Genomic DNA, 25,473 nt, shown 5'->3' with positions numbered 1-25,473 from the left:
TCTCTCTCTCTCTCTCTCTCTCTCTCTCTCTCTCTCTCTCTCTCTCTCTCTCTCTCTCTCTCTCTCTCTCTCGAAAGTTTAGCTTCCCACACAATGCGGATAAAGCCATGAATTCAATTTGCCTATATAAACAGACAGCAGTCACACAGAGAGACAGACAGGCCGGCAGACAGGAGACTGACACAGAATAGAATATAACACGCACACACACACACACACACACACACACACACACACACACACACGGGCAGTGCACCACCACCACTCAGCTGGGAGTCGACCTCGGGACCTCTAGAGCCGAACAACCTCTCCACTTATCAAATGTGTGGCTCTCGTCATTTTTGTTTTTCGAGTTTTTATTTGTTCAGAAAAAAAAAAGTAAATCCTGCAGTATGGCCGCCCAGCCTTGGACGCTAACTGCCGGAGCAGGACGCCTCAGCCTCAACACGACCTTTTTAACCCTTGAACCAATGCACGTCATATTTTATCCCCACAAGACCTCCGCGGAAGTGGGCGTCGCGTGACCCACGGCGGCCCACAGGCGCTCCCGCGAGTAACATACGGCGCCGCGGAGCTAAAAGCTTTGCTGTAATTTTTGTCGCGGCCATTACGGCTTCCTGAGCACGACACCACCTCAAGGTGTGGAGACGGTGTGTGTGTGTGTGTGTGTGTGTGTGTGTGTGTGTGTGTGTGTGTGTGTGTGTGTGTGTGTGTGTGTGTGTGTGTGTGTGTGTGTGTGTGTGTGTGTGTGTGTGTGTGTGTGTGTGTGTGTGTGTGTGTGTGTGTGTGTGTGTGTGTGTGTGTGTGTGTGTGTGTGTGTGTGTGTGTGTGTGTGTGTGTGTGTGTGTGTGTGTGTGTGTGTGTGTGTGTGTGTGTGTGTGCGTGTATGTGTGAGTGAGCGTCGGCGAGGCGAGGGGCGGCGGAGGAGCGGCGCTGCGAGGTGGGGTGAGTGGGCGCCGAGGGACAGCCTCACAAAGCTTAGTATTCACGAAACTTTGATGAGGAAACTTGCTGCGTTAGTCAGACTTTTTCTCAAGTAAAAGATAAATCATAAATTTAATATTCGGGCATACAACAAAAAGCGCCAGGCAAGCACAGCAATCAGAGGGAGTGTCGGTGACATATTTAGTTTAATGTACCAGTCACCTCCCGACCCATCCACTGAAGCACGGATCTCGTATCACATACCGAGGCTCACGGGCTACAAACAGACGGCCCGCAAAGACCACTTCCCCCTTTGTCCCTTTGTCTCTCACGGCCAGCGCTGCGCCACCGTCACAGCCGCAAGTGGGGAACTCAGCCCTCTGTCATGGCAAGCCGATATTGGAGTCCGTCCGCACCTAACTGCCCAACTTAACTTAGGACGAGTAGACCCGCGCCCTGAGCACCTGTGGCCTCGACTCACCCTACCTCCAACAGCACCCGAGTTCCCGCACGATGGGTACAACTTCGACAAATCCAAGTTTAAGAGATCTGCAAAGGCTCGTTTAGTGCATCAATGGAACAAATGGAAGAGTAATGTTGTCAGTGAATATACGGCGTAGTTTCACATGGAGGCAAGATAAATTTATGGATGGAAATGGTGAACTATTATCTAATTTTCATGGGATGCCGTTTCTACGCTGAGAGGCTTTTTATAGTCTCCTTATACCATCATGTATGTTTATGTAAGCCGATGGGTCTCAGTGGTTCCGTCATCTGTGTTTACGCTTGCCTCACGCTAGCGATTTTATGTCCTCAGGCAAACGTCGCCTGGCCACGCACCTTCAGCTTGCAGGCAAAGTGGAAGGTGTGTGCAAGTGTTAATCAGTGCATAATATCATAAGGGAAGCATCGTGTTGAGTGAATGCATGAAACGCTACCCATCCCTCCCCTCAACACAGTAATTGACTCATCCCTTCCCTGTGCATCTTATTTGAAAGGTAAAACACGATTGACACGCAGCCATCTTAGAAGTATACGTGCGCTCTACAGCTTTAGTTTATAACGCCAAATATATACTTCTGCGAATAAAGCAACAAAATATAGTAACTAAATATTGAAGTCCCCTGAGTCATCACCGCTAACAGTCACGCTTTTAAAACAGTGTCAACAGCAGTTATTAATATTGAAATAAAAGGTGAACATAAAAAAAAATAATAATGTCTATGTTTGAAACCCTATGTATTTGCAGCCGTGTGTGTGTGTTTTACGGAGGGTAATCGTATTAATACACATTGGAAATAATACGAAACTTTTGGAATGCACTCTACATTACGCGGGTCGGACATAAAACTCATAATGGTATAAAAATAATTGTTGCGGCGGAAAGGGCAACGGACACCCGCAAAACTGTGCGGCAAAAGTGCACATACAAGTCAGCTGTTAATTAGCACAACAATACATTGCACCTCTACGCGCCATAAATAGCTCCCCGCACGCCGCAGCCTCACACAAACGGCGCGGAAAACAAAAATTAAGCGAGCAAACCCACCACCATCGCGGCCCTACTGAACATGAGCCAGAGTTACCAGCACCGGCTCGCACCTCACCATACGGACCAAGGGCGCTCCACCGACTCCCCTCCGCTACCTACCGACGGACGTACACCTGTAGCCCTTAGCCTCCGTGTCTCGTTTCTAAGGCACATATTATCAAATCTCGGGGCATACACACCCACATTTCATTTAGTGGCGGCAAGCAACTGTCAGCAATACACGTAAAGGTCAAAGAAAATTCCATCCAAATCCCTAAAACTATCCATTAGACTTTACATATTCAACGGCAAGACGCTAACACTCGACAATAAATGCATAAAGAAGCAAAGATTCACGTCCACTTTTAAATAACAAAAACTTCTAATTTGAGGCTGCGTTTCAACACCCTGGACACCTCTATGTGACGCGCCTCTCACAAAGTTATAAATCATAGAGAAAAGGTGAAAACCAACACCGGGAAGCCGTGCGGTGCGAGGCGTCCGCTTCAAATGTGTCATCGATTCAGAACTTCTATCGGGGAAGACTCGGCGGAGCTTAGGTGGGGATGTGGCGCCTTCGATACGGGCCGGGCGGAGGGGAGAAGCTGGGGATTTAATACTGGAGAGCCCTGAACACTTGAAGGAGAAAATAAGATAAACTTGATTCATGGGAGCGGAGGAGGAAGGGTCAGGTCGGTAAAAAGGAGACACACCAACGACCGGGAAAGATTAAAGAGAGAGACGGCGGCGGAGACGGAGGGAGACGATGGTGGCGGCGCAAGTTGTGGTAGTAATAGTAATAGTTGTGATGGTAGCCAACGTTAAGGACGGAGGCTGCGGGGACGTATAAAAATGGTGATGGCGCTGCTAGTAGTGATGACCCGGAAGATAGGAATAAGGACCACCATTTAGGTTGGGCCACAGGGAAATCTTGGAGTGAGGAGATGCCTTTAGGGACTCCATACCAGCCTCGTTTGGCCGTTCTCCCAGCCCAATGTTGTGACCCGCCCCCCTAAGACCGAGGCCTCGAGTTTCCGTGCGGCTGGCCCGGCTGTCGCAAGTCTCGTTGGGGATATGAAGTTGTGGCGTTTGCTGTCTTGTTAACGTCCATCTCGGGGCTCTCCTTCGGTGCGTTCAAGGCAGGAGCCACGGCAAGGAGGAAGGTAAGGTCCTGTGACGAGTCGTGTCTTATTTAGGATCGCATTTCCTTGTTACATGCAATTTTCATATCGCCTGTAGGGAGGGACGCTCAGTGGAGTCTTGTCCAGGATATAGAATTATCTTGCGACAGTTTAGAACGGTCATGCTGTGCTACGCTGGCCTAGGTGTAAGAGGGGGTTTCGGAGACAGTGAGAGGGAATTACAGAAACATTTCCTTAAGTCCTTTTCAGGAACACCACAGCTAAAAGAGGTGCCAGTGACGTTACATAACTGTTCTTCGTCTCCAAGCCATTTCCAGCATCACGGCCACCACGTCCCGATCCTCCCCGAACTCACGTCATGAAATCAATATATACTCCTCTCCACCCTCTGTTTTCGCGTTGTTTCCCCAAATATTTGACTTTCCCTCCATAGTTCTATCTTGCCAGCCATCCCTGAGCGCACTTTGTCTGCATCTGTTATTGCTGCGGTCAAAACTTTACTGCTCTCTGCTTCTCAATGCTGGTGGCTGCTTTCCCCTCCACGCGAAGTCACGACGAGCGATCCGGCGAGGTGAACACTGTATGGAGACGTGGCATTAGTCCAGCTCCAGTGAAATTGTTTAGAAAGGACTTTGACATTTTATAAACTTTCTTCTGACAAATCAAACACCTGGATTTGAGTTTTTTGCCTTTAAAGCCCTCATATATGTTGGGAAAGGCCCTTTGTTCTGTCTGAAGGTGGAGATGATAGAGGGGGGTGTGATGGACGCTCAATATTACACCTTGCACTGAGGCATCGAGAGCAGGGAGTCAAAACTTTATACGAAAGTGAACAACAGGCCAACGAGCACGCGAGACCATCACCCAAACAATGATGCCAAGTCCGCAAGTCCCTCCCTTGAAGATTTACCACGCCAGGTTACGTGACACCGCCTATAGTCATCACCTCACCTGAAATCACTGCGCACAGAACCAGGCGCTATAGGCGAACACGTAAAAAGAAGAAGAAAAAAAAGACAGTCTACTATATACATGTTCCTCTAATATCCAGAAAACCGCGTCTCTTTAACCTCATTACTCTTCTTCGTCAATTAAAGTTACTCTACACGAGTATTACCGATTATTTGGCAGTCACGTACGCCACGCCACGATTGGTTGTCACAAAAATTGGATGTTGCTGCCAGACCCGTTCACGTTTTTCTATTGGATTATAGAAATGTGCCAACAACGTTACAGAGCTATTGTGGAAGTGACAACAGATGTACGTAATAGTGACAACAATTCTCTATCGGACACCATACTATTTTTTGCGGGGTGGGGAGGGAGTCACGGAGGGGGGAGGAAGGGAGAGAGGGAGGAAAGCAGACTGCGAAGTTGAAAAGAAAAATAACAATACACAAACAGCACACGAACAGTAATGAAAATGGGGCTTGAATGGAAAAAAAAACGAAAAATATGGAGTGAGGAATGAGTGGACACAACAAGCAACGGTGGAAAACAAAAAAAACAATCCATAGAGAAACCAAACGAACCGGACCCAAAAGGGAAAAGAAAACACAAACGGTAATGAAAACGGGAACTCGAATGGAAAAAAAAGAAAAATACAAAGTGAGGAATGAGTGAACACAACAAACAACGATGGACAACAAAACCAATGCCTAGAGAAACCAAATTAATCAAACCCAAAAATAAAGAGAGAAAACACACAAACGGTAATGAAAACGGAACTCGAATGGAAAGAAAAAGAAAAATACAAAGTGAAAAATGAATGAACACAACAAACAAAGATGAAAAACAAAAAACAATCCATAGAGAAACCAAACGAACCAAACCCAAATAAGAGAGATAAAACACACAAACGGTAATGAAAACGGAACAAGCATGGAAAAAAAACGATAAAAACAGAATTAGGAGTGAGTAAACACAAGAAACAACGGTGGAAAACAAAACCCAATGCATAGAGAAACCAAACAAACCAAACACGAAAGGAGAGAAAGAAAACACACAAACGGTAATGAAAACGGGAACTCTTACAATAGAAACCTCACGACGATAGCTGTCACAAACTAACAACAACAACAACAACACTGGGAAAACAAATTCACGCACAGCAACACCAAACTTTGATTAGAAGAGAACAACATAAGACAACCACGCACCTCGAGCATACGTCTCCGTCTGCCTTGCCCCACTGCACGGAGGCGCCGGGAACAACGAACCCCCAGCAGTAACTCAGCATACTAAGTGAAAGGCACATCGATACATAACTATTTTTCCATTTCCTCGAGGGGCCAAGTGGACCGGCGCGGGGGCCTCGAGGTGGGCTAGGATTGAGGCAATTTCCGGAGTGTTTGTCGACTCTGCTCCTACTTCAGCGGCATGTCAAGGGAAATATCCTCCGTTGTGTGGCCCCGACAGCTTTATGGGCCACGTCCGCCCTCACTAACCCTCACAATGGGGAAATATATACAACGATTATTGGATGTGATTTGACAAGGCATGTACCGCCGCCCCGAAGCCCAGCAAAAAGAGTTGTTATAGAAAATGCATAACTGTACAGCTGAAGTATTTAAAGGCGTGCTCTGCCTGAGTGAGTGAGAGGGAGATTGTTAATTCAACGTCCGAAATGTCTGCCCTGGTATCCAACACCAGTGGCAATATATATACAGAGGGAGCAGAGGGAGGGACGGGACACTCAGAATATTTCCATGCCTATTTTTTCGCTATATCATTGCTTTACGTGACTTGTATTCCTGAGCGAGACACACAGAGCGTCTCCCTGTGTTCATAGATATTCAGATTCCTCTTCTACAGTTGGGAAAGCCTTCGACCTGTATTAAAATGGTGGTGGTGGTGGTGGTGGTGGTGGTGGTGGTGGTGGTGGTGGATGCTGTAATGGACGTATTAACTTACACCTTACGCGGAGTCATCAAGAGTCGTGAGTCAAAGCGTGAGTAATAGACAGTCTAATATAACCTCAACAAACTAAACTGGTCCAGACACCCCGACCCCTCCCTCACCCCTTCCTCCAAGCTGTCATCCAACCAATCAGCTTCCGTAGATTTAGATAAAGGGCGGGGCTTCTGAACCAACTTAAGTGTACTGTAATAGTAATCTGGTACCTAAAAGCTCTCCAATGGTTTTGATATATATAGGAATACAAAGCCAATTAACTGCACGCTAGAACAAGTGAACAACAGGCCAATGAACACGCGGGACCATCACCCAAGCAATGATGCCAAGTCCGCGAGACCCTCCATAAACGACTTTCAGTGCCAGGCTATGTGACACCGGATATAGTCAGCACTGCACCTGAAATCATTGCGTACAGAATTAGAGTACGTAACGAAGACTTTTATTAGTGTCACGAAAAAAGGGGTAAAAGGAAAAAGATACGGATACTTGCGACAAAATGCCAATCTCTGCTGTCGGAAGTTCCCAAGAACCTCCACGATGCAAACGAGACTTCGGCGATAATGAGGTGAGGCGGCTACAGCATGGAACTTATAATTACCAGAGTTAGTTCGAGTCCGGGACGTTCCTTGGCTAACAAACGCCTACGCACACACACAAACACACGCACACGCACACGCCTCCCACTCACCCACTTACACACCCAAACACACACATCCATATACACGAACTCAAAATCATTATCATTATTATTTTGTTCTCGTCATTATCATCCTCTTTATTATCATTATCATATGCACACACGAGCTCAAAATCATTGTCATTGTTATTTTATCATCATTATCATCCTAATTATCATCATTATTACATGCATGAAAATCGCCATCATTACAATGCATTACAATTACCGCAACACATTAAGCCGGGCTATTTAAGTGCCTCTGAATTAGGCAAGTGGGCAGTGCAACAGGTTTTGTGCGGCAGACTCGTGGCGTACTGGAGTCGGGCGGATGCTAGCGAAAACACCTCAAGCGAATTTCTCCCCACTAAGTTTATTAATTCGCCAGGCAGCACGAGAGGAAAAGTAAATAAATAACATGAACTAAACACATTCAACAGGCATCCCCATCATCCGTGTGGCAATGTGTTGATAAAAATAATGTATGAAAGTTTATATTTTAAGCAACGTTTATTTCCGCCACACCACAACGCAATTAGGAGGGAAACTTTTTTTTCATAAATTGTATTAACACAACCACCAAAACGTTTGTCCGCGTACCACCGGCGGGCCTAGTGGGGCTGTGCTTCATACCTGGCTGTTCACCTGTCTGTTTGTCTGTCTGTTTGTCTGTCTGTCTGTCTGTTTGCTTTTCCTTTTGTTCTGTATTTTTATCTAGCTACTTCAGTGTGTGTGTGAGGGGGGGGGGGGGTAGTGCGTGCGTGCGTGTGTGTGTGTGTGTGTGTGTGTGTGTGTGTGTGTGTGTGTGTGTGTGTGTGTGTGTGTGTGTGTTTTATCAGCAATATCCTCCGCAAACTAATGCAATCTTTAAAATACCTGTTTGCTTATCTTAAAATATTTCAGCCTTCAATCACTTCTCCCATTTTTTTCTGATGAGGTACCGAAAGAAAAAAAATCACACGAAAACTGCTGAAAAAAAAGGATGTTGAGTCGTTCCTTTAAATTCAGAAAACTTATTGGCGTTTAAACATTTAATTGAAAAAAGTAATAACGACCAAAACGCTGGAAATTCAGACCATAAACAGTAACTAATGGGACTTTCATGAGAGAGAGAGAGAGAGGAAAGGGAGAGATGAGATGTTGTAAGGGCGGCAGAGTGATGAATCGGTGTGATGAAGGAGGAGGAGGAGGAGGAGGAGGAGGAGGCGATCAAGGAGGTAAACACATCAGGCCTAGAAGATGGTGTGCGTGGGAGCAGGAGCGAAGGGAAGAGGAGGAGGAGGAGGAGGAGGAGGAGGAGGAGGAGGAGGACTAGGAAGAAGAAGAGAGACGGAGGGAGAGCAGAGTGTTAAGGAGGCAAATGGTTAAAGGATGGGAAGGCAATGAAGTGGACGGGGAGAGGAGGAGGAGGAGGAGAAGGAAAACTAGGAGGAGGAGGAGGAGGAGGAGTTGGATGAGGAAGAGGAGGAATCAGCAAGCCTTAAATGAAATAAAATCACGTAGAGAGACCAAAAGAGAAGACAACGAAGAGGAAAAAAGAAAAAAACTGAAGCTGAAGAAGAACCTAAGAGAAGTAGAAGCAGAAGGAGAGGGAGAGATGGAGAGGAACGAGAGACCAAAGGGGAAAACAGGAAGAGGAGGGGGAGAGGAGAGAGTGGATGGGAAGACATATTATGGATTGACGGACGCCCAAGAAGAGGAGGGTTGATCAGGGAGGGAAGAGCAGCTTGATTGATGCTGGCCTGCCTTGAGCGTGACCTTGGGGGAAGAGGAGTGTCCCAGTTGGTAATTAATCAGGTAAGAATGATTATGTTTTATCGAGAGCGGGATATATTTAAAGATGTCTTGGAGGAAGTAGGTTGAGGAGAAGGAGGAAGAGGAGGAGGAGAATGAAAAAGAGAAGAGCGAAGGGAAGAAGCATTTAGGAGGAGGAGGAAGAGGACTAAGAAGAGAAGAACGAAGGGAAGGAGAGAAATTAAGGAGTATGAAGACAAGGACAACGAAGAAAAGAAGGAAAAGTAAAGGGGAAAACAAGAACGAGAAAGAGGGAAAGGAGGAAAAGAAGGAAAGCTGAGAAGGAAAACGAGAACGAGGAATAGGACAACGAGGTAAAGAAGAAAAATTATGGGGGAGAACGAGAACGAGAAGGAGAAAAAGGGAAGAAAAGAAGGAAAACTAAGGAGAAAAACGAGATCGAGGAAGAGGAAAAGGAAGAAAAGAAGGAAAACTAAGGAGGAAAACGAGATTGAGGAAGAGGAAAAGGAAGAAAAGAAGGAAAACTAAGGAGGAAAACAAGAACGAGAAAGTGGAAAAGGAAGCAAAGAAGAAAAACTGAGAAGAAAAACGAGAACAAGGAAGAGGAAAAGGAAGAAAAGGAGGAAGAGGAAAATTGAGAGGTACAAAAACATTAAAGAAGAGAACAAATAAGAGAAGGAAGACTAATGATTACGAGAACGAGAACGGGGAGGAAATGAACGAAGAAAAAGGAAAACGACGTGTGATCGAGCCCTTTGAAGTTTGTTTTCATTAAGTCAAGTTAGAGAGAGCTTGGTGAATGAAGCGTGTGACCCAGATAAGCTTACTCCTTCTACTGCTTATATAAAAACTGATCATTAGGTAGAAACTGCTTTACACTTCATTATTTCCAAGTCAAACGCCCCTAGGTTACTGAGGAACTTCAATCAGTGTATATAATCACCACCTTAAGCAAAAAACATCATTATCGGTTGTGTTTTTAGCCTTCACGTTAAAAGCCAGTGTGTTTGATTCATTTCCAGTCGTATAAAGCAGACAAAAACACGAGGGAAAATGAGATAAGGGCATAATTAATAGCTTAATACAACACGTCTCGATCATTCACAACATTCGAGCCTAGAGATTCATGCCCCCGCTACACACACAAAAAGAAAGTGACCCACCGGTGCCAGATTATCGTACTAAGAGCATTGTATTTACCTGTTTCTGACCCATAACTACGAGTATTGCCAAGAAACACAAATAATTGACCATTTTAACGATGACTATATATGAAGGCAGTTATTGGGGTGGAGGGAACAGTTTTTGGGTCGGAAATCGGCAGACATAAGGGGCTGAGTACGATAATCTGGCAATGTTGAACTGTCACAAATACACACGAGATGTTACAGTGAGCCACGAGACAGAAGACGGATCCACATTCATTCCCAAGCTTATATTACAAGAAAACCCAAGATGAATACGGAAAAAAATAAACACCAACCAGTTTTCTTATGATACACCAACACAAGACACCATGCACACACACGAGATAGCATCCACAGGTAATATACTCTCAAGGCCACCAATGCGAAGACTCAAAATTCTTAACACCAGCCAATTTCTCAGAGTATACAGCCACACACGGCCACAAGTCACCGCATATGAGGCAATACGACCGCTAAAGCCCCCAAGCAGACATGAGATCAACTTTGAGAAACATGAAAAGGGAGTGAATTCAAGTCATCAAACCTGCCGGCACGAGGGGAAGGAGCGAACCTGTAATCAGCGAGTGCCAGGGACGGAAGGTGCCCCTCAGTAGGACGGAACATCGATCCGCACGGAGAGGAGGAGGAGGAGGAGGAGGAGGAGGAGGACGAGGAGGACGAGGACCCAGACAGCGAGTACGAAGGGGTGGACTAAACGCTTCACTAAAGTTTTTTTCTCATAATCAGGAGCAAGAAAGAAGAATAAAAGAGGAAGAGGAAGAGAAGGAATACTAGGAAGAGGAACCAGACAGAAAGTACGAAGGGGAAGGCTAAACGCTTTACTAAAATACTTTCTAATATTCGGGAGCAAAAAAAAGAAGAAAAGAGGAGGAGGAAGATAAGGAATCCTAGGGAGAGGAGGAGGAGAAGCCAGGATCAGAAGGCGCGTATGAACTGACTAAACACTTAACCCTAAAACAATTACCCCATGGGGAGGCAGTGGCCGAATGGTCAGGGTGCAGTAGTGGTGACCCCGAGGACCTAGGTTCGAGTCCCACCGAAGGACGCCGACAATTTTCAACCATCGCCGAGTGGCGGAAGATGACCCACATGCTGCGGTAAAATATTTCTTTTTTTAGAAACAAAAATGAATAGATGTAACCAAAATTTATGAAATCTAAAAATCACATGACAAATATAACACCTATACCTTAATTTCTTTGGCTATTTTAATTACTAGTAACAAAACTGATTGTGTTAAATGCAAAAAATACTAAGACTTACTGTGTGCAAGAAATGAAGTATATATATGACTGAAGTTGAGGAGTTGAGCGTTGAGCCGCACACACCCAGTGCGCAGGAACTTCAGCTGTGGGTGCGGCAGACATTCTCCTGACGCCAGTAGGAAATGCACTTATACGGGAGAACGACAAAATAACGTTAAACATTTGAGTCAATTTTTTTCGCAATAAATATCAAAATAAAGACTTTTACCCCTGTCAGTGAAGACTAAACTCATGGAAATAATTAAAATAATGTTTGAGAGTCAAAAGATGATATCTGAGCAAAAACAATTTCACATTTATTTGCCTCGTGAAAATTGAGACTAGAAATAATTATGTATGATTAATAAATAGTTTTTTTTACCACCATTTGTCCCTATGAATGAACACGGGGTGATTGATCGCAAAGCTCTTACCTGTAATATCCTCTGCTGTCCACACAGAGAGGTTTGATGCGGCGAGAGCACACAGGGTGGCGGCAGGTGTGGCCTGATCATGTTCACTGCTAGCTGCTTCACGTATCTGCGCCAGGTCGTTCTCGTGTGATATGATCTTATTTTCACTCTTCAACACCCGCGCATATTTGTACGGAAACACTTTCGGGGGAAGGGGGGTAAAATCCACCCATATTCCACTACAATCCACCACGAACGAGCGAGCGACGCACTACCCTCCTCCATAAGACCAACTAGAAATTTTAAACTATAGGGAACGCCACCATATTAGCGACAAAGACTACGCATCCAGTGACCACGTGAAAACCAAATTGTGGAGGTTTTGATGCCCCACGAACGTTTTCTAGGCGTAAATTAAACTTTCCCAAATACTCATTGATAAGAGGGCAATCGAGGAGGGTGAGGAGGACTACTTAAAAGAGGAAGAGGAAGAGGAGAAACCAAGGAGAGAGGATAAGACAGGGTTGACTATACGCTTGACTGAACCTTTCCTAACATTCAGAGAGCACGAAGAAGAGAAACAGGAGAATTACTTAAAAGAGAAGGAGGAGGAGGAGGAGGAGGAGGAGGAGAAATCAAAATCAAAAGCCACGAAAGGGTTGACTCTACGTTTCACGGAACCTCTCCTAATATTCAGAGAGAGCAAGGCAGCGGAAGAGCTGTTTACGTACTTACCGACCTGCAGGAGTAGTGAAAGGAGTCTCGGATCGCTGCATGTTACTCCTAAGAGCCACTCACTCCGCTTCGGGTACAGAGGTCGCTGGAGCTGCTCTGTAAAAGGAAGAGTTCTCATCATAATCCGCAGCCGCTACTGAGTGACTTAAAGGAACGTAAGCAAAGGTTTCAAGACTATCATAGCTGGTTTATATACTTAATTGAACAAACACACACACACACACACACACACAAAAGGCAAACACACACTAAAATATACACACTCATACAATTATCACTTCTTTTTCACTACAATTTCCACTTATTATTTCTCATCTGCTTCTGTAAACCTTCCTTCCATCGCTCTCTCTCATCTCTCTCATCTCTCTCTCTCTCTCTCTCTCTCTCTCTCTCTCTCTCTCTCTCTCTCTCTCCGTCCGTCCCCAACATGCCTTGAGGGTTGAATCACACAAATCCATCCAATTACGAGCTCATGATGCTGAAGGGAAGAGGTCTGTCGCCTTTAAGGAATATTATTAAGTCAGCGGGACAATGAGGAACGGGAACGACGGGAACAAAGAAGCGGTAATGAAATGACCCGCAAAAGGACCCGCGAGGAACATTACTTGTCAACCTTCCCTCTTCTTTCACTGCTTCTCTTTCTTCTCTCTCTTTTCTCTCGCTTCTCTCGCTTCTTTCTCTCTCTTTTCTCTCTCTTCTCTTGCTTCTCTTTCTCATTTCTCTCTTTTCTCTCGCTACTCTCTCTCTTTTCTCTCGCTTCTCTCATTTTTCTCTCTTCTCATTCGCTTCTCTCTCTCTTTTCTCTCGTTTCTCTCGCTTCTATCTCTCTCTTTTCTCTCTTTTCTCTCGCTTCTCTCTCTCTTTTCTCTCGTTTCTCTCGCTTCTCTCTCTCTCTTTTCTCTCTTTTCTCTCGCTGCTCTCTCTCGCTTCTCTCTCTCTTTTCTCTCGTTTCTCTCGCTTCTCTTTCTCATTTCTCTCTTTTCTTTCGTTTCTCTCTCTCCTTTCTCTCTTTTCTCTAGATTCTCTTTCTCATTTCCCTCTTTTCTCTCGCTTATCTCTCTCTCGCCCTTTTCTCGCGCGCCATTTTCTCGCTCGCCCTTTTCTCGCGCCCCCTTTTCTCGCCATCCCTTTTCTCGCGCACCCTTTTCTCGCTCGCCTTTTTCTCGCGCGCCCTTTTCTCACTCGCCCTTTCCTTGCGCGTCCTTTTCTCCCACGCCCTTTTCTCGCTCGCCCTTTTCTCGCGCGCGCTTTTCTCACACGATCTTTTCTCACTTGCCCTTTTCTCGCGCGCCCTTTTCTCGAGCGCCCTATCTCGTGCGCCCTTTTCTCGCGCAACGGTTTCTCGTGCGTTCGTTTTTCGGGAGCCTTTTTCTCGCGCACCTTTTTCTCGCGCGCCTTTTTCTCGCGCGCCCTTTTCTAGCGCGCCTTTTCTAGCACGCCCTTTTCTCTCGCGCCATTTTCTCGCGCGCCATTTTCTCGCTCGCCCTTTTCTCGCGCGCCATTTTCTCGTGCGCCCTTTTTTCGAGCGCCCTTATCTCGCCATCCCTTTTCTCGCGCACCCTTTTCTTACGCGCCCTTTTCTCGCGCACCCTTTTCTCACGCGCCCTTTTCTCGCGCGCGCTTTTCTCACGCGGTCTTTTCTCACGCACCCTTTTCTCGCGCGCCCTTTTCTCGCGCGCCAGTTTCTCGTGCGCCCTTTTCTCGATCGCCCTTTTCTCGCCCGCCCTTTTCTCATGCGCCCTTTTCTCGCGCGCCCTTTTCTCGCGCGCCCGTTTCTCGTGCGCCCTTTTCTCGCGCGCCCTTTTCTCGCGCGCCCGTTTCTCGTGCGCCCTTTTCTCGCGCGCCCTTTTCTCGCGAGCCCTTTTTTCGAGCGCCCTTTTCTCGCGCGTCTTTTTCTCGCGCGCCTTTTTCTCGCGCGACTTTTTCTCGCACGCCTTTTTCTCGCGCGAATTTTCCTCGCGCGCCGTTTTCTCGCACGCCTTTTTCTCGCGCGCCTTTTTCTCGCGCGACCTTTTCTCGCGCCTTTTTCTGGCACGCCTTTTTCTCCTGCGCCTTTTTCTTGCGCGCCCGCTTCTCGGCGCCTTTTTCTCGTGCGCCCTTTTCTCGCTCTCCCTTTCCTCGCTCGCCCTTTTCTCGCGCGCCCTTTTCTCGCTAGCTCTATTCTAGTGCGCCCTTTTCTCGCTCGCCCTTTTTCGCGCGCCATTTTCTCGCTCGCCCTTTTATCGCTCGTCTTTTTCTCGCTCGCCTTTTTCTCGCGCGCCTTTTTCTCGCGCGCCTTTTTCTCGCGCGCTCTTTTCTCGCTCGCCTTTTTCTCGCACGCCTTTTTCTCGCGCGCGCTTTTTTCGCGCGCATATTTCTCGCGCGCCTTTTTCTCGCTCGCCTTTTTCTCGCGCACCCTTTTCTCACGCGCCCTTTTCTCGCGCGCGCTTTTCTCGCGCGACTTTTTCTCGCGCGACTTTTTCTCGCGCGCCCTTTTCTCGCGCGCCAGTTTCTCGTGCGCCCTTTTCTCGATCGCCCTTTTCTCGCCATCCCTTTTCTCATGCACCCTTTTCTCGCGCGCCCTTTTCTCGCGCGCCCGTTTCTCGTGCGCCCTTTTCTCGCGCGCCCTTTTCTCGCGAGCCCTTTTTTCGAGCGCCCTTTTCTCGCGCGCATTTTTCTCGCATGCCTTTTTCTCGCGCGCCTTTTTCTTGCGCGTCCTTTTCTCGCGCGTCTTTTTCTTGCGCGTCCTTTTCTCGCGCGTCTTTTCCTCGCGCGCCGTTTTCTCGCACGCCTTTTTCTCGCGCGACCTTTTCTCGCGCCTTTTTCTGGCACGCCTTTTTCTCCTGCGCCTTTTTCTTGCGCGCCCTCTTCTCGCGCGCCTTTTTCTCGTGCGCCCTTTTCTCGCTCTCCCTTTCCTCGCTCGCCCTTTTCTCGCGCGCCCTTTTCTCGCTAGCGCTATTCTAGCGCGCCTCTTTCTCGCTCGCCTTTTCCTCGCGCGTCCTTTTCTCGCGCGTCTTTTTCTCGCTCGCCCTTTTCTCGCGCGCCTTTTTCTCAAGCGACTTTTTCTCGCGCGTCCTTTTCTCGCGCGTCTTTTTCTCGCTCGCCTTTTTCTCGCGCGCTTTTTTCTCGCTCGCCTTTTTCTCGCGCGCCTTTTTCTCGCGCGTCCTTTTCTCGCACGCCTTTCTCTCGCGCGCCTTTTTCTCGCGCGTCTTTTTCTCGCTCGCCTTTTTCTCGCGCGCCTTTTTCTCGCTCGCCTTTTTCTCGCGCGCCTTTTTCTCGCGCGCCTTTTTCTCGCGCGTCTTTTTCTCGCGCGCCTTTTTCTCGCGCGCCTTTTTCTCGCGCGCCTTTTTCTCGCGCGCCTTTTTCTCGCGCGTCTTTTTCTCGCTCGCCTTTTTCTCGCGCGCCTTTTTCTCGCTCGCCTTTTTCTCGCGCGACTCTTTCTTGCGCGCCTTTTTCTCGCTCGCCTTTTTCTCGCGCGCCTTTTTCTCGCGCGCCTTTTTCTCGCGCTTTTTCTCGCGCCTTTTCTCGCGTCCTTTTCTCGCGCCTTTTCTCGCGCGCCTTTTTCTCGCGCATTTTTCTCGCGCGTCTTTTCTCGCTCGCCTTTTCTCGCGCGCCTTTTCTCGCTAGCTCTTTTCTCGCGCGCCCTTTTCGCTCGCCCTCGCGCGCCTTTTCTCGCGCCTTTTCTCGCTCGTCTTTTTCTCGCGCGACTTTTTCTCGTGCGGCCTTTTCTCGCGCGTCTTTTTCTAGCGAGCCCGTTTCTTGCGCACTCGTTTTTCACGGGCCCTTTTCTCGCGCGCCCTTTTCTCGTGCGCCCTTGTCTCGCGCGCGCTTTTCTCGCGCGCCTTTTTTTCGTGCGCCTTTTTCTCGTTTGCCTTTTTCTCGCGCGCCTTTTCTCGCTCTCGCGCGTCTTTTTCTCGCGCGCCTTTTTCTCGCTCTCCTTTTTCTCGCGACTTGTTCTCGCGCGTCTTTTTCTCGCTCGCCTTTTTCTCGCGCGCCTTTTTCTCGCTCGCCTTTTTCTCGCGCGCCTTTTTCTCGCGCGCCTTTTTCTCGCTCGCCTTTTTCTCGCGCGCCTTTTTCTCGCGCGCCTTTTTCTCGCAAACCCTTTTCTCGCTCGCCTTTTTCTCGCTCGCCTTTTTCTCGCGCGCCTTTTTCTCGCGCGCCTTTTTCTCGCACGCCTTTTTCTCGCGCGCGCTTTTCTCGCGCGCATATTTCTCGCGCGCCTTTTTCTCGCGCGCCTTTTTCTTGCGCGTCCTTTTCTCGCGCGTCTTTTTCTCGCACGCCTTTTTCTCGCGCGCCTTTTTCTCGCACGCCTTTTTCTCCTGCGCCTTTTTCTTGCGCGCCCTCTTCTCGCGCGCCTTTTTCTCGTGCGCCCTTTTCTCGCTCTCCCTTTCCTCGCTCGCCCTTTTCTCGCGCGCCCTTTTCTCGCTAGCGCTATTCTAGCGCGCCCTTTTCTCGCTCGCCCTTTTCTCGCGCGCCTTTTTCTCGCGCGCCTTTTTCTCGCTCGCCTTTTCCTCGCGCGTCCTTTTCTCGCGCGTCTTTTTCTCGCTCGCCTTTTTCTCGCGCGCCTTTTTCTCGCTCGCCTTTTTCTCAAGCGACTTTTTCTCGCGCGTCCTTTTCTCGCGCGTCTTTTTCTCGCTCGCCTTTTTCTCGCGCGCTTTTTTCTCGCTCGCATTTTTCTCGCGCGCCCTTTTCTCGCACGCCTTTCCTTTTCTCGCGCGTCTTTTTCTCGCTCGCCTGTTTCTCGCGCGCTTTTTTCTCGCTCGCCTTTTTCTCGCGCGCCTTTTTCTCGCGCGTCCTTTTCTCGCACGCCTTTCTCTCGCGCGCCTTTCTCTTGCGCGCCTTTTTCTCGCGCGTCCTTTTCTCGCGCTTTTTTTTCTCGCTCGCCTTTTTCTCGCGCGCCTTTTTCTCGCTCGCCTTTTTCTCGCGCGCCTTTTTCTCGCTCGCCTTTTTCTCAAGCGACTTTTTCTCGCGCGTCTTTTTCTCGCTCGCCTGTTTCTCGCGCGCCTTTTTCTCGCTCGCCTTTTTCTCGCGCGCCTTTTTCTCGCGCGTCCTTTTCTCGCACGCCTTTCTCTCGCGCGCCTTTTTCTCGCGCGCCTTTTTCTCGCTCGCCTTTTTCTCGCGCGCCTTTTTCTCGCTCGCCTTTTTCTCGCGCGCCTTTTTCTCGCGCGCCTTTTTCTCGCGCGTTTTTCTCGTACGCCTTTATCTCGCGCGCCTTTTTCTCGCGCGTCCTTTTCTCGCGCGTCTTTTTCTCGCTCGCCTTTTTCTCGCGCGCCTTTTTCTCGCTCACCTTTTTCTCGCACGCCTTTTTCTCTCGCGACTTTTTCTCGCACGCCTTTTTCTCTCGCGACTTTTTCTCGCACGCCTTTTTCTTTTTCTCGCGAAGGGCTTTTCTCGCGCGACTTTTTATCGCGCGCCTTTTCCTCGCGCGTCCTTTTCTCGCGCTTTTTTTTTTCGCTCGCCTTTTTCTCGCGCGCCTTTTTCTCGCTCGTGTTTTTCTCGCGCGCCTTTTTCTCGCGCGCCTTTTACTCGCGCGTCCTTTTCTCGCACGCCTTTCTCTCGCCCGCCTTTCTCTTGCGCGCCTTTTTCTCAAGCGTCCTTTTCTCGCGCTTTTTTTTCTCGCTCGCCTTTTTCTCGCGCGCCTTTTTCTCGCTCGCCTTTTTCTCAAGCGACTTTTTCTCGCGCGCCTTTTTCTCGCTCGCCTTTTTCTCGCGCGTCTTTTTCTCGCGCGACTTTTTCTCGCACGCCTTTTTCTCGCGCGCATATTTCTCGCGCGCCTTTCTCTCGCGAGCCTTTTTCTCGGGCGTCCTTTTCTCGCTCGCCTTTTTCTCGCGCGCCTTTTTCTCGCTCGCCTTTTTCTCGCGCGCCTTTTTCTCGCGCACCTTTTTCTCGCACGCCTTTTTCTCGCGCGCCTTTTTCTCGCTCGCCTTTCTCTCGCGCGCCTTTTTCTCGCGCGTCCTTTTCTCGCGCGTCTTTTTCTCGCTCGCCTTTTTCTCGCGCGCCTTTTTCTCGCTCACCTTTTTCTCGCACGCCTTTTTCTCTCGCGACTTTTTCTCGCACGCCTTTTTCTCTCGCGACTTTTTCTCGCACGCCTTTTTCTTTTTCTTGCGAAGGGCTTTTCTCGCGCGCCTTTTTCTCGCGCGTCCTTTTCTCGCGCGTCTTTTTCTCGCTCGCCTTTTTCTCGCGCGCCTTTTTCTCGCTCGCCTTTTTCTCGCAAGTCCTTTTCTCGCGCGTCTTTTTCTCGCTCGCCTTTTTCTCGCTCGCCTTTTTCTCGCACGACTTTTTCTCGCGCCTTTTTCTCGCGCGCCCTTTTCTCGCGCGCCTTTTTCTCGTGCGACTTTTTCTCGTGCGACTTTTTCTCGCGCGCCCTTTTCTCGCGCGCCTTTTTCTCGCGCGTCCTTTTCTCGCGCGTCTTTTTCTCGCTCGCCTTTTTCTCGCGCGCCTTTTTCTCGCTCGCCTTTTTCTCGCGCGCCTTTTTCTCGCGCGCCCTTTTCTCGCACCATTTTCTCGCGCGCCTTTTCCTCGCGCGCCCTTATCTCGCGCGCCTTTTTCTCGCACGGCTTTTTCTCGCGCGCCCTTTTCTCGCGCCTTTTTCTGGCCTGACTTTTTCTCGCGCGCCCTTTTCTCGCGCGCCCTTTTCTCGCGCGCCTTTTTCTCGCGCGCCCTTTTCTTTCGCGTCTTTTTCTCGCTCGCCCTTTTCTCGCGCGTCTTTTTATCGCTCGCCCTTTTCTCCCGCGACTTTTTCTCGCGAGCCTTTTTCTCGCGCGTCTTTTTCTCGCTCGCCTTTTTCTCGCGCGTCTTTTTCTCGCGCGCCCTTTTCTCCCACGACTTTTTCTCGCGCGACTTTTCTCGCGCGCCTTTTTCTCGAGCGCCTTTTTGTCACGCGCACTTTTCTTGCGCGCCTTTTTCTCGCACGCCTTTTTCTCGTGCGCCTTTTTCTCGGGGGCCCTTTTCTGGCGCGCCTTTTTTTCGCGCGCCCTTTACTCGCGCAACCATTTCACATGTGCTCATTTCTCACGCGCCCATTTCTCGCGCGCCCTTTTCTCGCGCGCTTTTTTCTCGCGCGTCTTTTTCTCGCACGTCCGTTTCTCATGCGCTCGTTTCTCGGGCGACCTTTTCTCAAGCGCCCTTTTCTCGAGCGCCCTTTTCTCATGCACCCTTTTCTCCAGCGCGTTTTTCTCGTGCGTAAATTTCTCGCGCCTGTTTCTCGTGCGCCCTTTTCTCACGCGCCTTTTTCTCGATCGCCTTTTTCTCGCGCGCCTTTTTCTCGCGCGCCTTTTTCTCACGCGCCTTTTTCTCGCGCGTCCTTTTCTCGCGCGCCTTTTTCTCGCGCGCCCTTTTCTCGCGCGCCTTTCTCTCGCGCGCCTTTTTCTAGCTCGCCTTTTTTCGCGCGCCTTTTTCTCGCAAGGCCTGTTATCGCGCGCCTTTTTCTCGCGCGCCTTTTTCTCGCGCGCCCTTTTCTCTCGCGCCTTTTACTCGAGCGCCTTTTTCTCACGCGTACTTTTCTCGCGCGCCTTTTTCTCGCACGTCTTTTTCTCGTGCGCCTTTTTCTCGGGCGCCCTTTTCCCGCGCGCCTTTTTCTCGCGCGCCCTTTACTCGCGCAACCATTTCACATGTGCTCGTTTCTCACGCGCCCATTTCTAGCGCGCCCTTTTCTCGCGCGCTTTTTTCTCGCGCGTCCTTTTCTCGCACGCCCGTTTCTCATGCGCTCGTTTCTCGGGCGACCTTTTCTCAAGCGCGCTTTTCTCGAGCGCCCTTTTCTCACACACCCTTTTCTCGAGCGCGTTTTTCTCGTGCGCATATTTCTCTCGCCTTTTTCTCATGCGCCCTTTTCTCACGCGCCTTTTTCTCGATCGCCTTTTTCTCGCGCGCCTTTTTCTCACGCGCCTTTTTCTCGCGCGCCTTTTTCTCGCGCGCCTTTTTCTCGCGCGCCCTTTTCTCGCGCGCCTTTTTCTCGCGCGCCTTTTTCTCACGCACCCTTTTCTCGCGCGCCTTTTTCTCGCGCGCACTTTTCTGGCGCGCCTTTTTCTCGGGCGCCTTTTTATCGCTCGTCTTTTTATCGTGCGCCTTTTTCTCGCGCGCCTTTATCTCGGGCGGCATTTTTTTTGCGCGCCCTTTTCTCGCGCGCCTTTTCTTCGCGCGCATTTTTGTCGCGCGCCTTTGTCTCGCGCGCCCTTTTCTCGCGCGCCTTTTTCTCGCGCTTTTTTTTCGCGCGCCTTTTTCTCGAGCGCCCTTTTCTCGTGCGCCCGTTTCTCGCGCGCCCGTTTCTCGCGCGCTCGTTTCTCGCTCGCCCTTTTCTCGCGCTCCCTTTTCTCGCGCACCCTTTTCTCGCGCGCTCTTTTATTGCTTGCCCTTTTCTCTCACGCCCTTTTCTCGCGCGCCCTTTTTTCGCTCGCCCTTTTCTCGCGCGACCTTTTCTCTCGCGCCCTTTTCTCGCTCGCCTTTTTTCGCGCGACCTTTTCTTGCTCACCCTTTTCTCGCGCGCCCTTTTCTCGCTCGGCCTTTTCTTGCGAATCCTTTTCTCTCGTTTCTCGTGCGCCCTTTTCTCGCGCGCCCTTTTCTCGCGCGCCCTTTTCTCGCGCGCCCGTTTCTCGCGCGCCCTTTTCTCGCGCGCCCGTTTCTCGCGCGCCCGTTTCTTGCGCAACCGTTTTTTGCGCGCCCTTTTCTCACGCGCCCGTTTCTCATGGGCCCGTTCTCGCGCGCCCGTTTCTGGCGCGCCCGTTTCTCGCGCGCCCGTTTCTCTCTTGCTCTCTTCTCTCTTGCTCGCTTCTTTCTCTTCTCTCTTGTCTCTTGTGTCTTGTCTCTTGTTTTTTTCTCTTTTCTCTTTTCTCCTTTGTCTTTTCTCTTATCTCTTCTCTCCCCCTTAAACCCCCCTATCTCTCTCTCTCTCTCTCTCTCTCTCTCTCTCTCTCTCTCTCTCTCTCTCTCTCTCTCTCTCTCTCTCTCTCTCTCTCTTTGAAGGGTCCATATTTACATATCATTTGGAAAGGAAAGCGTCTTCGCAATCTCCTTAACACTCCAACCGAGACTTTTGCTCCTGTGATGCTCTCTTTTAAAGGCAGACTCTGGGATTAATTTCGTCCATTCATCATAGTATTTTACGTAAATCTTCAGGCCAGGGAAGCGAGTCACAGCCACGCACTCAAACCCAGCGGACTTAACGTGGGCCGGCAGCCTCCTAGTCCGTCTTAAGACCTCGCTGATGAAGTCAAAAGTACCCTTCGGACCCTGAGATTCCCGGCTGCACCTTCCGCCCCGGTGGTTTCTTCTCCCGAGACCAGAAATCCGTTCCCTTGAGCAGAGGTTTCGTCTTCTCCGCCTCAGATTCACCTTTCACAGTCCTGGGTCCACATCTTAAACACCCCTGCTTTCGTAGGCGTTATGGGCTTTTCCAGTAGTAGTTTGATGACCCTGGTGTTAGTCTTACCCTTCTTCTGTACCATGAATGTGAAAAAACCCTCATGAAAATCCGATTAATCTGCCTTTTGACCTTTGGAAATACTTGATGTGAGAAGTCGAAGAGTAATACCAACCTATAGTTCACTTTTCACAGTCCCGGGACCATCATATTCTTAACACACCGGCGGCCAGGCACACATATTTGACAAGACTTTCGTAGGCGTTATAGGCTTTTCCAGGAGTAGTTTGATTACCCTGGTGGCAGTCTGACCCTTCTTCTGTACCATGAATGTGAAAAAAATACTCATGAAAATCTGATAATCTCCTTTCCTTTTCTGGAAATACTTGATGTGAGATGTCGAAGCGTCCAAGAAAACCGACCTTAGTATTTCTGTAATTGCTTTTTCTCCACTTTTAATTAACCACCTCAAGCTATCACTACCCTTGTAAAAATCTTCTAACATAAAACAACGTAACACACAAAGACACCACGCATTTCCCACCAAACCTCGATATTCTTTTCCACATAAAACATTTCACTCTACTAATCACGAAAATAACAATAATAAAATTTCCGGTCAATACGAAATTCAGCTCCCGTAATTGCTAACTGAGGGGGATACAATATAGCCGCGATGAGGGGTATAAACAGCCGTGATTATGAGTTATTAAATGACATATACAAATACACGTGAAAAGAATTACCGGTCCTTTGTGAGTGGGTTTATTTGAACATGTGTACGATAATGGCGGCAGTGCGTGTGTGTGTGCGTGGGGTGGTAGGGTAGGGTTAGGTAGGGTAGGGTATGATAGGGTAGTGTAGGGAAGGAAAGGAAAGGAAAGGAAAATAAAGGAAAGGAAAGGATAGAAAACTAAAGTACAGGAAGATAATGTAAAGTGAGGTAAAGTAAAGCGAATTGAAGTAAAATGTCGTGTCGTGTCGTATAGCGCAGAATAAGAGTAGGGTAGAGAGTAGAACAGAAGAGAAGAGAGGAAAACAGAGGAGAGGAGAGGAGACGAGAGGAGAGGAGAAAAGAGAAGTGGAGAGGAGTGTAATGTATCATGTATCGTAGGCCCTGTAGCGTCTCTCCCTGCCTCCGCTTCCGTCCCGTCGCTGTGCCTCATATGATGACGTACGGCGCGGGTTGTCCGGCAGGAATTTATTAGCGTTTGTGCCTTCAGGTGAGCAGCGGCAGGTTAATATATGCCGGGCAACATTATTACCTGCCCCGGGGTGAGAGGGGGAAAAGTGGGTCTAAATATTTTGCATGATTACCTCGCCTGCTACATTAATTAGGCTTATTAAACTTCCGGCTGAGTGATTACCCTGATTACCGCCATAGACTGCACAGAGGTGGTGCGTGTTCGTGTCCAATACCGGTACGAGGCCAGAAAAATGTTGGAGTAATGAGTTTGATCTGATTTACCTCCATAGACTATACGGAAGTGGTGTGTGCGCGTGTCCAAAGCCAGTACGATGCTAAAAATGATGGAATGGCGAAATAGATCTGATTTAAGAGTTTTACGATAGGGATTTCAGCGTCCATCATTCATCTCCCTTGACGGTGTAAAAAAAATGGTGTTGGGTTGGTACTTGGTGAGTCAACTTTCCGGAGATGGATGCAGAGTCTCACGCACTGCAGTACTTGCTCTCGATTTGCAAGTACGTAAGAAATCTATTTTTTTATGTTGGGTTATTACATGGCGAGTCAACTTCCCGGTGCATGCAGAGTCTCACGCACTGCACTCCTTCCTCCGTATTTGCAAGTATGTAACAACTAGGTTTCTTTTACCATCAATAATGCATATATTCTAACTCATTTGGAAGGCTGTATTTCGTATTCCGTGGCTTCCGCAGATAAACTTTTTAAACATACTTCTTTCGTCTCACGCATTGCAGTCCTTTCTCTCAATTTCCAAGTATGTACCAACTATATTTCTTTAACCATCACTAATGCATATATTCTAACTCATTTGGAAGGCTGTATTTCGTATTCCGTGGCTTTCACAGATAAACTCTTGAGAGAGCCTTCCTTCGTCTCACGCATTGCAGGCCTTCCATTCTATTTGCAAGTATGACCAACTATATTTCTTTTACCATCACTAATGTATATATTCTAATTCATTTGGAAGACTATTTCGTATTCCGTGGCTTTCACAGATAAACTCTTGAGACAGCCTTCCTTCGTCTGTTTATTTTCTACTTCCTAAGGTAAAAACTCTCTCTAGTGAATTAGGAACATTAAGACTTACAACACTCCAATTAAACAAAACTAATTAAGGTAAGGTAAGGTAAAGTGAAGTAAAATGTCGTGTCGTGTAGCGTAGCGTACCATAGGAGTAAGGGAGAGGAGAGGAGTGGAGAATAGAAAAGAAGAGAGAAGAGGAGAGAAGTGGAGGGGAGAGAAGAGGAGAGGAAAGCAATGCAAAATAGAGTAGAGTAGTAGAAGAAAAAGTCTCTACATTCGGATCTCCTTTTGTCTTATCCTTGTCAGAGCAGCAATATCGTGGGCTTCTTTTATACCGTTTTCTCCTTAGGGTCTGTCTCCGCTATAAAATGAATATAATACCTCCAAAACCCATAACTCAGCCACGCACGTTTGTCAGGAAGTGACCCGCGTAGTACTGTGCTGATGCCCTGACCTGAGGCGGAATAAAAAGCAGCGGCTGTAGTTGCTCTCAAAAGGCTAATAAAATGAAAAAGGGGAAAACGAATGCTGGAACTTTTGCATACATCATCCGATTTCAAAGGCCTCTGCAGTGCGGGGCAACGAGGCGACGAGGACTCATGCGACGAAAGTGAAAGAGAAATAAACGGGAGCATGAGTTTGTTCTGTCGCAACGAGGAAACAAATATGAAGTACTCATCGCTTCTGCTTCTAAACGGAAAAGGAGGCAGGTAATATTATAAATAAACGATAAATTCACACCTCGCTGGGTCTACAAAATATAATAGGTAATGCAGAAGCTAAAAAAGTGATCAGATTGGATTAGAAATTTTCCCTGATACTCGCCTTGTGCAAGAGGAAAGTATCAAGACACCTCAACACCCGAAATTCACTTCTTTTGTGGCCGCTCGATCTTTTTTCTTTTGTCGGAACACCATATAGTTTTGTTTTTTTTAGGTTTTTGTTTTTTTCCCTTGAGCTGCCTCCCTTACTGTAAAAAAATAATGAAAATACTAAACCAAAGGAGGGACGAAGGTTATCAAGCACTTCAATTCCCTTTGTCCCAATTAGCAAACACATGGAAAGGTGATCAATTTTGGTTAGAAAGGTGTCTTGATAATCTCTCTCGCACACAATACACTAAGTCAAAGGGAGGAAGAAACTCATTAAACACTTCACTCTTCTTTATCCCAATTAGCAAACACACGAAAAGGAATTTGAACCTTCATCGTAAAAAGGTGATCAATTTTGGTTAGAAAGGTGGCTTGATAATCTCTCTCGCACACAAAACACTAAGTCAAAGGATGAGCGAAGATCATTAAGCGCTTCAATTTCTTTTACCTAAGTAACCAAACACTCGGAAAGGAATTTGAACCCCTACCGTCA

General features: G+C 48.3%; 2 protein-coding genes across 3 annotated transcripts in view; both read right to left on the bottom strand.

Moving 5' to 3' along the window:
• The window catches only part of LOC126997530 (uncharacterized), a 134,349-nt gene that overhangs the window by 79,598 nt on the left and 29,278 nt on the right, over window positions 1-25,473 (bottom strand). For both annotated transcript variants that reach the window (XM_050858674.1, XM_050858676.1), the window contains exon 2: window positions 12,545-12,640. The gene's annotated coding sequence lies outside the window, so the exon portion shown is untranslated. The remainder of the gene's footprint in view (window positions 1-12,544; window positions 12,641-25,473) is intronic.
• Window positions 13,454-21,873, bottom strand: LOC126997268 (axoneme-associated protein mst101(2)-like; the record flags this gene model as incomplete). Its single annotated transcript, XM_050858263.1, has 9 exons — window positions 21,851-21,873; window positions 20,737-20,842; window positions 20,213-20,295; window positions 18,798-18,992; window positions 18,538-18,612; window positions 16,475-16,939; window positions 15,508-16,042; window positions 14,790-15,314; window positions 13,454-13,546 (listed from the first exon to the last, which is right to left on the bottom strand). Coding segments are annotated over exons 1-9 (2,100 nt in total), but the record flags the coding sequence as incomplete, so codon positions are not given.

The sequence above is a fragment of the Eriocheir sinensis genome, chromosome 12, assembly GCF_024679095.1.
Source record: "Eriocheir sinensis breed Jianghai 21 chromosome 12, ASM2467909v1, whole genome shotgun sequence".
NCBI classification, from domain to species: Eukaryota; Metazoa; Arthropoda; class Malacostraca; order Decapoda; family Varunidae; genus Eriocheir; species Eriocheir sinensis.
Note: the sequence above shows the minus strand (reverse complement) of the source record. Positions and strands in the feature narration are given on the sequence as shown.